Source organism: Aristolochia californica, unplaced genomic scaffold, assembly GCF_029961685.1.
Source record: "Aristolochia californica isolate CCGP_79_NKW_82.1479 unplaced genomic scaffold, dmAriCali1.0.hap1 SCAF_15, whole genome shotgun sequence".
Lineage (NCBI taxonomy): Eukaryota > Viridiplantae > Streptophyta > Magnoliopsida > Piperales > Aristolochiaceae > Aristolochia > Aristolochia californica.
The window spans coordinates 2,433,439-2,447,118 of NW_027181826.1; the positions used below are offsets into that span (position 1 = coordinate 2,433,439).

The 13,680-nt window shown below is 34.6% G+C and overlaps 1 protein-coding gene across 1 annotated transcript; it reads left to right on the forward strand.

Annotated features, from left to right (window-relative positions):
* The first annotated feature begins 13,233 nt into the window (after nt 1-13,233).
* Nucleotides 13,234-13,680, forward strand: LOC137952141 (uncharacterized). Its single transcript, XM_068799210.1, has one exon. It carries the CDS (start codon nt 13,234-13,236, stop codon nt 13,678-13,680), a length of 447 nt encoding a protein of 148 aa, XP_068655311.1.

Sequence of the window (13,680 nt, forward strand, 5' to 3'; positions counted from 1 at the left end):
ACAAGAAGAATTTTTGTTATCGATATTACCCTAATGGTATTCACCTAATTGATATTCCATTATTTTAAAGTTCTAATAGATGGAATTCACACAAAGAGATTTTGACTCTCTTTAAGCCACATATAATTCAATACATGTTTTTACGATCACAATCTCATCATGAGAATGATGATAGATTCTAACTCTAGTTGGTTTTTTCTATCTATATTGAATAGGTTCTAGATGAATCTTTAACAAATTATAAACCAAAAAAGGAAAACTTAATGCAAAGAACTCTAGTTGGTTTACTTGGAGTGTTTTTTTCTTTGAGAGATCCGAGTTTTCACTTCTTTAGCACCACAATATGGAGTAAGGGAGTTCGTTTAAAATGTAATGCAAAGAAATGAATGGAAAAACTAAAGGATTTTGCAAAGTTAAGACTCTCACTTTCACTATAGAGCTCTTTTGATAAGTTTTGCAAGATTGAGAGCAAATACTCAAATGATTTGTTAATAAATACTCATTAACTTATCTATGTGTGGTTTGCTGGGATATTTATAATTTTTCCAAGTTAAACTAGCTTTTTTTTGCCAGTTTGTAAAACTTAGTACATGACTGATCGATCATTGTTGGTGGACGATCGTTCAATCAGAATTCCCTTTGGTTGTGCAATGCAAGTATGATCGATCATGTTTTTATATCACTGATTGACAATATTTTATCTGATCAATCAATTGTGGGATGATTGATCATTTGTATAAAATTTACTTGCCTAAACAATATTGATCGATCAATCCAAATGGGATAATTGATCATACTTTATAGCATGAAATGACCATATTCAGGATAATTGATCATGCTTTATAAGTTTTAGCCTATAATTTTTGGATGATCGATTATTGGCAAAGGCTGATCGATCGTTACAGTTCAACTAAGTTGACTTTAAAAGCATATGAATGATTTTATCTAAGTGTTCTAACATGTTATAAGGGATGTGTATGATGTTCTAAATATATTTGCATGCAATGACCTAAAGCTCTATATACACTATTATACTCAAATAAAGGAGTTTAAGAATTATCTTTTATATTTGTGACTGAGTTTTAAATTATGACTTGAAATTGAAGCTTTAGCCATCCAGATAAATTAACTCTTGAAAGTTCGGTATCTGAAATAATTAGTTTACAAATTATAATTTCTATTATGCGTTTTGTTATCATAAAAAAACAAGAAAGGAATTAATTGTAAACAACAAACACCATGAAACGGAGTTTCAGATGGTGACAAGGGATTTCAGCTGCTGATGGGAGCGGAGAACTTGCCGCCGCCCATCGCACCCAGCCGTCGCTCCTCCTACGCCGACGTCCTCCCGTATGCCCAGCACAATCTGTCGCTTTGCCTTCCGTCGACGACTTCGAACGAGGCATGCACCTATTCCCTATTCTCTTTTTTTTTTTTTTGTTCTTTTTCTTTTCTATGCTCTTATCTGCTACCCTTTTGTCCGACCTCCTCATTGCTCCTCCTTTTCCTCTTTTCTTCCTTTTTGTGACTGCGTTAGATTTAGGGCAGCTTAATCGAAAAAGTGTTTTTTTTTTTGTCTCTTTTCGATTTCTAATTGGGCTAACACATCATTGTGGAGTTGGATGTGTTTTGAAGAAAGGAGTGGTGATTTAATCGAGGGAGATTATTAGTACTGATAGCAAGCAGTTATATGAAAGTGATAGTGAGATTCTGTCAGTGTTTAGTATCTCTTTATAGAATTATTAGTGGTTTTTTATTCATCTTATTTTTGTATTATCGTTACTTTGATTGCATTTTTTGTCTATTTTTCGCTAATTCATCTTATATTCTATTTTTTTTGTTTTCTTTTTCTATTTTTTTAGAGATGTCTGTAAATTTAATAATGGAGGTGGCTCTTGAATGCTTAAAATTTTTGTGTCCTGCCTAGTTGTCACTCTAAAGGTTCACTCTTTTTCATGCCATCAAAATTTGTTTTTGAAAGAGTTACAGTGTTCATGTTCTATATTTTAAAGAATTGAACCAGTCTTTTAAGGGTGTAGTTATGGGTTTCGCTACAATAGGGTAAATCTCACACAGCTGACCACAAGCATAAGTAGATTGTTGCAGTTGAGATAATAATATGCTTGGGCGAGATGTGTATATGCTGTACTTCAAGTAGTGATTGAACAAATTTTTGTTTTTTAAAAACACATATTGCCTATGTTGACTCTTGTTAAAATTGATTCAGAAAAAATAAATTGATAAGTGCACAAACCAGTCTATCTAGTCAATTAGTTCCACTAGGAAAGTAGAAATTTGTTGACCTTGGCAACTAGTGAGTTCATATCACCAATTATATTAAAGAAAAAATTGGCTTATTAAGGACATATGGCTCCATCAACTATGTTGTGTGAATAAGTTATGCACTTCTGGTAAGTTTCTTATCCTTTTATGTATGAAGGCTTTAACTTTGTATATTAACTGTTTGCTTGTGACTTCATTCCCACGTGGACTTTGTAGGTCTTTGGGGAGTTTGGACATTAGAAAATAAAAATAACAAGGTAATGGAAATTGTTACTGATGTGTATGGCTTAGCATTGTTTTATTTTCTTCAAAATAAGTTCCACTGAGCACATAACTGTTAGGGTTCAGAGATCTTGACATGATCTTTCCTATCTATTGAGTTTATTACAAGCGCGATCCTCACTATGGAGTTTATTGCTATACCAGAATGTCTAATTTTATGCAGGATATTTACCCTTCTAATTTTATGCTAGATGATTACCCTAATAGTTGAGGACTGAAAGTAATGTCTTATTTGCATGAAGAGTTTAAATAGCATGAAAGTTGGTATATTCTTTATCAAATTGTATTATGAGATTTAGCTTCTCCTATAAGAAAGAAGACTCTGTGGCCTAATGGATAAGGCACCATTCTAGTCGGAGATTTGGGTTCAAGTCGTAGCAGAGTTACTTCATCACATTTTCTTTCTTTCAAACAGCTATGTCAAGCATTTAATGAAAGAGTGCATATGCATGTTGTTGGGATTTATTTTTCATTGTTTGTCAAAGGTTATGTGGCCTTATGGATAAGGCTCTAATGTTTATGAACCCACTCTTACTTCACTAAAACTTATTTTGACTTGATATTTAAGCTATGCACTTCTAGTGTAGATAGGCAGCAGGACAAATAGCTCGTGGAACCTAATGGTCTATAAGGCTTACAGCAACAAAGGAAGAACTTTTGATATACAAAAAAAGGAGCAGATTAAATAACAAAAACGATTTGGTTAAGCAAAATCCGAAATGGATGATGTAACTCTGTTGGGATTTGAACCCAGAATCTCCACTTATAGTGGTGCCTTACCATTAGGCCACAGAGTCACTCCTTTTACCAAGTCCTGAAAGCTATAACTGAACAATGATTTAATCTACCTTAAATTTTTTTTCTTCCACACTGATGTTGAAGAAAGCTGACAGGTGTTGTTTATCATGCTTTCTAAATACAGTTCTGGATCCTTGATATCCCCAAAAAACTCTACCTCGTCAGGTTCTTTTTATTCCCTTAAAGTATATGTGCACCTAGTTTCTCCAACAACTTATTCAATATATGACACATGCAAGATCTATGGTAAGTTTGTGGGAGAGCTAAGGCAATGACTTTTTCAATGGCAAGATCATGATATGTAATAACGGCTTTAGGTGGACACCCTAACATTGCTTCTAACTTTTAAAATATCAATTCAAGGGTATTTTGGTTATTTTATATATTATATTTTTATCTTATATGATGTTTGCCAATGTCTTAATATGCCTATGGTTCAATTTTCATTTATTTTAGAGGTGTATTTTAGGAGAAATGTTAGTTTATGTTTTGGGGGGGTATTTTTGTCTTCCATGTAAAAATCTCATAAAACCTTTGATTAAAAAAAAGCGGGCATCCGTTTTTAGGCACACACTCCAAGGCAACAACAATTGCTCTTCTCCAAGCTCTTCTTCTCTTATTTCTCTTTTTGTTTTTTTCACCCAAATAATAAAAAATTTCATGGTATCAAAGCATGGTTAAGCACTTCTTGGGCATATTTCTCTCCATTTTGTGGTTGTTCTCTCAATCTTTAGCAACCCTTTTGAAGGATCTTCCCAAAATTTTGGACTGGTAGTGGAAAATTTTCATTTTTTCCCTTTTTTCCCTGCCATAGCCTCTTGACTCATGGACACTACTTCTAATAAAAAGATTATTGGGGTTTTGAGTCATTTAATGATCTCAATTTGAGGAATTTTTTCAATACTGCCCTTGTCGCCCTCCACCTTGCTTGCAGCATCATCAATTTTGCATGTGTCACCCAAATTTCATGCAATTGAGTTGTTTGTTCTTGAATTCCTGGTCTTGATTGCTGAGATTGTTTGTTCTTTATTGGAAATTGATTGAGATTATTGCTTAATTGCCCTAATCGGTTCAATTGTGGAGCTAACTTCACTGCACATGCATAGAATTTTGGGGAAAAAGGTTCTCATTTGATTGGTTGACGCATTGTTGCATTGAATTGTGGTAGTTTATGGTATTTAATGGCTGAATCCAACACACAAGTTGTTGTCCAGAGGACCAATTAGGGTGCCAATGTGAATTTCTCTTTATCCTATTCAGATAACTATGATCTGGTTGAATGGATCGAATTATGTCACTGTTCCTAGTTAGTTTTCACATATTTGAGGGCTGAAAGGATGACCAAATACATAACAGATGATCCTCCTATCTATTATTGAGAATTGAGTGGCTGAAGATAATTTAGTGATGACTTAGTTGGTCAACAATATGGAGTCACGATTTGTGACCATATTTTGAGTTGTAGTTTTGGTAAGGCAATGTGGATTACCTTAGCATTTATTTTATCGTAAGAAAGTAACTTGTCGAGGATCTATGAGTTGTATGTGATATACTTTAACATGAAGCGTGGCAATAGATCGGTGCAAATTACTTCACTAAGCAAATTACTTCACTAAGATGAGAGGGGTATTAAAGGAAATCAACACATTATGTAAGAATGAAAATCTGATTCAAGTGGATCGATTTCTAGATGGTTTGGGCTTTGAGTATTATGTTATTCAAGCTCAGTTGTTGGCTAATAAGGATGGGATGACCCTAGAGTAGGCATTTAATAGGGTTCTTCTGGTTGAAGGTGCAGTACTGAGTAAAAATGACTCAGGTGGAAGTCTCTCAGATGCAATAGGTTTTAACCTCTAGCTCTCTACTAGCAGATTTGATGGTCAATTTCATAGTGGTAATAATAAATGTAGAGGTCGCTCCTTCTCTTTTCATGGTCATGGTCAAAATGATAGGGGGATTGCAAATGTGTTCATTGTGGTAGGTCAAACCATATATTTGAAAAATATTGGGAGAAATTTGGTAAACTTGTTTAGGCCAACTCTATAGTTAGAGAACAAGACGACTTTTCTCACACTGACTCTTATGAAGAAATTTAACAATTAGAATATTGACTGCATCATCTGCTACTTCTCCAAATGTAGACACTCATCCTTCATCCTCAGTGAGTGATGCAATGGCGAGTATATGTATAACTGTATTGAATGTGTCCCACTCTCTCTCCTGGATAATTGATTTAGGAGCCTCAACTTACATGTTAGTTATGTCTCTCTTGTTTTAGTCCATTAATCTGTTTTGTTCATATCCTAGAGTTATGTTAGCTAATGGGTCCACTTGTCTTATTCAGGGGGAGGGTACTGTTCACACTACTCCACAAATTTGCTTGTACACAGTTCTATTTGTTCCCAATTTTTTCGTTAATCACTTGTCTGTGAGTTACATTACTAAATGTTTAAACTGTTCTATAACTTTTATCGTATTACCTATGTTTTTCGGGACTTGCAGACGAAGAAGACGATTAGTTTCACACATGAGAAATCCAAAGTCTTTGATGTATTCTTGAATTTTTTTTAGTGAAATAAAAAATCAATTGAGTGGTTGTGTTCATGTGCTTCGTAATGATAATGGTTTGGAATATCTTAATATTAAGTTTTGGACTTTTTGTGCCTCCCATGGTATTATTATCCATGAGACATTTTAAGATTGATGTAGTTGTTTTTTGGGTTCCATCGGAGTCATTGTGACTTCTATGTTTATACTTTATAGGAAGACTAGTGTAGTTTTTTTGGTGGTCTATGTAGATGGTATTGTATTGTTTGGTGATGATCTTGGCCACATATTTTTGGACGAAAGATTTGGGCCTCCTCAAGTATTTTTTTGGCATTGAAGTTTTTTGCAACAAAAAAATGTATTGTTCTCTTTGAGAGAAAATATATATTAGATATGTGGGAGTATGGTTTGTTGGGTGCTAAACCAGTAGATACTCGCATAGAAAACCATAATCTTCATGGCACACAAGGTCCTACTCTCAAAGATAGAACTCAATACCGATACTTGGTAGGTAAATTAATTTATGCTATAGTTACTAGGCCAAATATTTCATTTGCTACGAGAATTGTGAGTTAGTTCATGGAAAATCCGCAAAAAACACATTTAGAAGCTGCTTAACGGATCTTAAAGTATTTGAAGGGTACACCTGGAAAAAGGTTTGTTGTATACACAGAGCGAACAAATTGATATACTTGGATATTTTGATACTAATTATGCTGGGTGTAAGATGGATAGACGGTTTACATCAAACTCCTGTTGTTTTGTTGGAAGTAACATGGTAAACTGGAAAAGTAAAAAATAGACAGTTGTCGCTAGATATAGTGCAAAGGCTGAATATTGAGCCATGAATCACAAGGTTAGTGAATTTATGTGGATTAAATTTGTTCTTCTTGAATTTGGTTTCCAGTTACTAGGTCCTATGGTCATGAAGTATGGTAATCAGGCGACAATTTTTATTGTAAGCAACCTCGTATTACATAAAAAAACTAAACATATAGATGATGATTGCCATTTTATTAGAGAAGTAGTTATGCAAGGAAGGTGGTAACTCCATATGTGAAAAATTTAAACTAATTGGGGGATGCGTTTACAAAGCCATTGGGAAGACATGAACATGTATAATTCTATGACAAGTTGGGTTATTTGATATCTACTCTCCAACTCGAGGGAAAATGTTAAAATATCAACTCAGGGGTATTTTGGTTATTTTATATATTATGTTTTGATCTTATATGATGTCTGTTAGGTAGACAATGTCTTCATATGCTTATGGTAGATGTATATTTTAGGAGATACGTATGTTTATGTTTTGATGGGTATGTTAGTTTTTTATGCAAAAATCACTTAAAACGCCTGATTAAAAGAAAATGTTGCATCCTTTTTTAGGCACACACTCCAGGCAGCAATTACTACTCCTCTCCAAGCTCCTCTTCGTTTTTCACCCAAAATATCAGATTTTTCACTAATCATTTCTCCGATAACCCATACAAAGGACTTGGTTTTTTTCATCTCTTAAAAAATGAACACCAAAATTCAGTGTAAATATAAGACAATATTTGTTGGTATTATAATTTGGATCAAACACCAACAATTATGACCAAAATGATAATATTCTTTCTTTGCCCATCCATCTACCACAAACAATATGTAAGCTTTTGGTTTTTATCTTCCTCATTTCAATAATAAAAACAAAAGGATAGATGGATTTCTTGTGATTACTTAAAATGTTCAAGAAACAATTCAACATTATAATCCTTGATATCCTCCTGGCAATGTGCAACCAACATTTTGATACCCTGCAGGCCTAAGAGCAAGAATAAACAACATCGAGCACTCAAAGGGCAAGTACCTAGAGAGATACAACAATTATGGACAATAAGATGAAATAAAGCCACAAATAATTCTCACAACCTTATTCCCAGAACTCCTTAAACTCATATTTTGACAGCCTAAACACTAAGCTTCTAAACCACCAACCTACCATCTACTCAACTCCCTAAATTACCTAACCATAGCCTCAAATGTGCTACAACCTCTCTATCTTGTCCCTCACCCTAAAAGGGGAAACCCTAGTTCTTGTCTTCAACAGTTTTTGTAGGCCTAGGGGGTTTCTCAAGAGGGAGTGAATTGAGATTCAAAGTTAAAATTTAGTGTTTGTATGTAAAAATTAGAATAATACAAATAAATCTTTCCCTAATATTTTACAATTAGTTTGCAACTCAAGTAAGCTTGACTTTCTTAGATTTCAGGTTCTAGAATACTTTTGAGAAAACAAATAAAAATACATAGAGAAAAAGGAAACTTACGCCCTTTTTTGAATGGAGAGACAATCTTCTCCTAGTGATTTCCAAGCCTCCAATTCTTTGATGCACAAGAGAAAAAATAGTCGAGGTCGAACGGTAGGATACAAAGTGATTTTGAGAGAGAAAAAGAGTTTTTGTAAGATGTACAACTCTATTTCTCTCAAAATGGATTTGTGAACGATTTTAAAATGAAAGGTGGTTGTTGAATACTATAAATTCCTAATAAATGTTAACATAACACTTCCTATTGAGTTTGGAGGGGTTTTTATAACTTTTCCATGTAAACTAGCCCTTTTTGCTCGAGTATGTTTTAGGTTCCCCAAGCTTTGATTAGGGCATCAATCAACGAGTAATTTTGTGTGATCAATCAAGCCAAAGTGTATGACCGATCATTCTATATGCCAGAGTATAGTTTTGAGTTTTAAGCATGACGAAAATAAGTCTTGAGGGTTTAGCAAATTTAAAGTAGTTACATGCATCATTTAAACATGTATTTGAAAAATGTTTATACCTTGGAGCTCTAATGCTTTTGTGTACCTTAAAAAACAAATTGACGATTGCCCTCTTATATTGCTAGAGTTTTTGAGATATTTTCAAGTGATTGTAGCTTTAATCTTCAACTCTCCGATCTTTGCTAGTGGGTGTTTCTTCAAGATGACTTAGAACGAAGATAAAAATTTTCCAATTTCTCAATGGCAAAGACAAGGCTTCTTGTCTGAATATGACATCAGCAGTTCGTCATTGATTTTTTCTTCATTTTTACAGGCGGCTTTTGATTCGCTCTCTTTTGTCCGCCATGGCCGACTGCGGCTTTTGTTACTGCAGGCCAATGCAGGCCTCGGCTGAATTATTCCAAAACAAACAAACCAGTCTTTTCTGACGTTCGATTTTTCAAATTTCGACAGAAAATTCAATAATGGACCTCGGAAAGAGATTGAAACTGCAGAGAGGTTGGTCCTCCTCGACGATTCTCTCGACAACAGACACCGCAGCGGCGACGCCGACGGCTGAAGAGAAGGCCAGACTCTCATTTTCACTTTCGGGCTCGTCTGTCCCACACGGTTACCTTGCGAAGAGACCAAAAACAAAACTACACGACTTTCATCTTCATTCTGTGATGACTGTCTCACTCCAACCTTTTAGAATCATCCAGTTTCCGATTTTATTGTCCAGAAGCTATTGCCCGATGGCTCTGTGGTAGTTAGGGTTGATTGGTGATTAAGTTTTTCTCGAAACCGATGAGTTCGGAATCTGCTACTATTGTTCGTGGTTGATGTGATCACTGTCTCCACGGAAAACAAGTCTTCTTACTGAAAATAACCCAAAAACGGCACTCACACTTATTCTTAAGAACGTTCACTCGCACTCTCACTCTCTCTGATTATTGTTTTGTTCATTCTGATTTCTCACCCTTGCATTTGGATATTGTAAAATTAAGTATTTATCTACGTATTTTTTTATTAATTTAAATAAATTAAAATTTTATTTGTTTATTAACAAAATAATTAAATAAAATTAATTTTAAAATTAAATCAATCGTAGTAATTTTATATTATAATATACCCTTTTTTATTTATATAAATTCATGATTTTAATATTATTTTTAATTTTTTATTTAAGAGTGAAAATTTAGATATTACAAAAGTAATAATTTGATTAAGTATTTGGATATTATAAAATTAAGTATTTTTTAATAATCAATATAAATAATTTAAAACAAGTAAAGAGTATCTAGAATAAAATTTAAATCTATTGATTTTCTAATATTATATTTAATGACTATTTTAAGAGCGAGAATATAGATATTGTAAAAATAATAATTTGATTAACATTTGGATATTATAAATAAAGGATTTGTTTAATAATTTTATTTTATTTTTTTAAATAAAACTATTTTATAAAATTAAATCAATAAAACTATTTTTTATAATAAAATACCCACTTTTTTATTTACATAAATTTATGATTTTTAATATTATATTTAATTAATATTTTAAGAGTGAGAATTTACATATTAAAAAGTAATAATTTTATTAGGTATTTGGATATTATAAAAGTATATTTAATTTAATTTTTAATTATTTATTAATTCAGACAATTTAAAATATGTTAGAGTATTTTATTAAGAAATTTCTTATGCACTTTCCACTATATTTTTTACTATACACTAACACAAAAAATTACTTTCCACTATATTTTCCAAATAGTTTATTCTGATCTTGCTGCAAACTAAGTTCTGAAAATTATTCCATTCGTTCTGATTGATCTATTTCTTCTTTTACATTCATTCTCGAGCTTGAATTCCTCGTCAATGGCGGATTGTTTTATGATTGTTACCCACCACCACTATCCAACTACTACTCAATCAACAAATCAGTGGCCTGCACTTCCCACTCGTTTCAGTCAAGTCCGTCAGCACAGATGCTCCATGGACTCTTCTGCCACAAACAACACAAACTCCAACGCTGTCAATTCAACAACAGTTACAGGCGGGCATGCAAACGCCAAAGTAATTTCCAGTCACAGAAACTGGACAATCAGAACTTTGGAAGCTTTTCCAGAAGCCAAGAGCCTCCAGAAGGTTTACGATACTCCGTCATCCTTCAACTGGATGGACTCTTATCTCTCTTCTCAGTCACCTACTTCCGGTCTCTTCTGTTTCAACTCTCCGCTGCTGTCTTCTCCGTTTGTCTTTTACAGGTTAAAACCCTTTCAGTCACTGCCATTCCCTATTCGATTTCCTCTCTTGTCGACCCAAGGGGAGGTGGGTATGGGTGTTGGAAGCTAGGGATGTGCAAGTAGTGTCATGTAAATAAAAAAATCTTTTTTAACAAGCTAATCTTTCTCTCTCTTACGTCGCTAGGAAAGGAGAAGGAAAGAGAATGATTCTTTGTGCTCAATAATTAGAGGACTGCACAGCAGTCAATAATTGCACACGGACCTTATAAATTATAATTCAGAGTTCAAACTTGACCCTTATATGTGACCTAAAAACCACATTTTTGGTATGTTTTTTATAAGAATATAAAAATAATCCTATAACTAAATATTCAAACCAGTTTGAATGGCTTCAAAGTGGGTGGATCCTCATGTGCCAATTGAGGATTCATGCACAAACATGTGATGATCCTTTTGACCATTAGCAAATGGGTCTAATGAAGTCGGTTTAATCATAATTATAGTTTAGAATGAATTAAGAAGGGATCTAATTGGTTTCAATTTTTGACCTAATCAACACACTTAATTTTATGTTGACTTAGGTTAAATTGATTCGAACCCATTTAGATCCCTTCTTAATTCATTTAAAACTATAATTAGGGTTTAAGGTTTAGGGTTTAGGACCTAATCAACACACTTAACTTTATGCTGACTTAGGTTGAATTGGTTCGAACCCATTCAGATCCCTTTTTAATTCATTTTAAATTGTAATTAGGGTTTAAGGTTTAGGGTTTAGGACCTAATCAACACATTAACTTTATGTTGAGTTAGGTTTAGTTCATATGAAAAAAAAAAACGCTCGTGAAGTGCGGCCGAAAACTATGTTTATGAACGGATTTTGAAGGAATCTAAAATTAGGAATTTTTTTACTGTGTCAAGCAATAATTAGTGGGTATTATAATTATAGTTGTTCACAGTCAAGTAGGGACATGTTAGTGGATGAGTCCTTACATTAAAAAGTTGTTAAGCATGTGTTTGGATACCACTATGGTGACCACTTTGAACATCCATAATGACATAATACTATTAAAAAATCCACAAATAGTCTACCCTAATAAGATAATTTCCTGTATCACTTAATTTTTTTTTTTTTTTTTTGTGGTGGTAGGATTTAGGGTTTAGGGTTTAGGGTTTATGACAGTAAATAATTGTTTATGCCATAAAAAAGACAATAAGAGTGAAGCACGAAAAAACAAGCCTCTTATGCCCCTTGAGATTTCAGACTAAAAGGATTTTCTTCAGTAGAATCCTATGCACGAAATCAACTCTCAGCATGACCCAGTTTTAGGGATTAGTTGATGAAGCAAATCCCACCACCCTCTTTGATCTGATAAAAACTCCCCGGAAGAAGAATCAAATTTGAGCCTTTAGTTTAATCAATTGTCGATGACTTCTTATTTGTAATTTGTCCATCAACTTCTGAGCATGATATCTGTATATTCCTTCCTTGATCAGAAAAAAAAAAAACAAAAAATCCAGGCGGAAATGCGTAGTGGGAACGCTATGAGCTGGGTTTTACTTCAAGACCAAACCAATTCAGCTGACTTTGGGGTTTTGTTTATTCTTTATAAAATGGTTGAACGATGAGCTGCTGCCAAATGGACCAAACTAATTCAACTTGGAATTCTGTATTTCTGAACTGTTCCTTTAATGGCAGTTAATCATCATGCACAAGAAACCTGATTTCGGAAGTTACGAACGTGAAAGGATTCTTTTACAGTCGATAATCGACTTTACAGTGGATTCAGCTAAATGAAAGTGGATTTGTCTCTGTTCAAATTTCAGGTAGATTGTCTGTTTCGAAAATGGTAGGACCCAGAAAGAATTTTTTTCCCATTTATCCTCCTCCTTAAGCGGGTAAAATGGAATCGATCACCCGGACGAGGAAATGACGAGGAATTGATGGGGGGAGGGAGGGAGGCAGTTTGTCTTTTCAGGTTGCGGTAGTAGGTGCCTGGCCTTATCCAATTTTTTTTTTTTTATAAATTCGCCATTAGAAAAGGTCCACACGTACAAATCTGCCAGAGTTTATTGGCTTTCGATGATCACTACATAAACCAAACAGACAATCGCCCCAGAACACACGCCAATTCTTCTTCTTCTCTTTGTTCGCTTTGTCTCTGCTGCCGACCCTTCTCTTCTTCCTCTCTCTGCGTCTTCCAACAAATTACAGTTCAAAATCACAAACCTCTTCGACCCCTTTTAACGAAACTCCCTCTCTGCCATCTCCTGCGAATTCCTCTCTTTCCGTCTTCTGGGGTTGCTTCTTCTGACAGTACTTTGCATCGAATTAAGAAAGGAAATGGGCGCCAAGGATGGTAAATCCGTTTCTGGGAATAAGTTCACTCGATGTATCAAGGCGCCCATTCGAGTCCTCTGCAAGGCCCGGGATTTCTACGTGAGAAGCATGACGAATTGTGCTGGGAACATGAATTACAGCATGTACCCGTCGACTCTCCCCAAGAGCTTCAGCGTGGCTTCTTCCAGAGCCAGCGACGAGGAGGATCTCCGTGAGGTGATGAGAATGGTGTCTCAGAGAAGCCAGAGGGAAACGTCTGGGACTCTCTCGCAGCCTAGTGTCATGGGCGCCCAGGGATTGCCCAAGAGTTTCAGTGTTGGAATCGGCCGAATCGATGAAGATAAACCATGCTACTTTCAGGAGGATTTCAAGATGAACACGGATATATTGTATCCTCGCAGCAGAAGCTATGCTGTAACGAAGAGAAGAACTGGGATGTTGATTGCCTAG

Bases quoted from the DNA above. Each gene is read 5' to 3' on its own strand.
- LOC137952141 (XM_068799210.1), top strand. From the start codon at position 13,234: ATGGGCGCCAAGGATGGTAAATCCGTTTCTGGGAATAAGTTCACTCGA.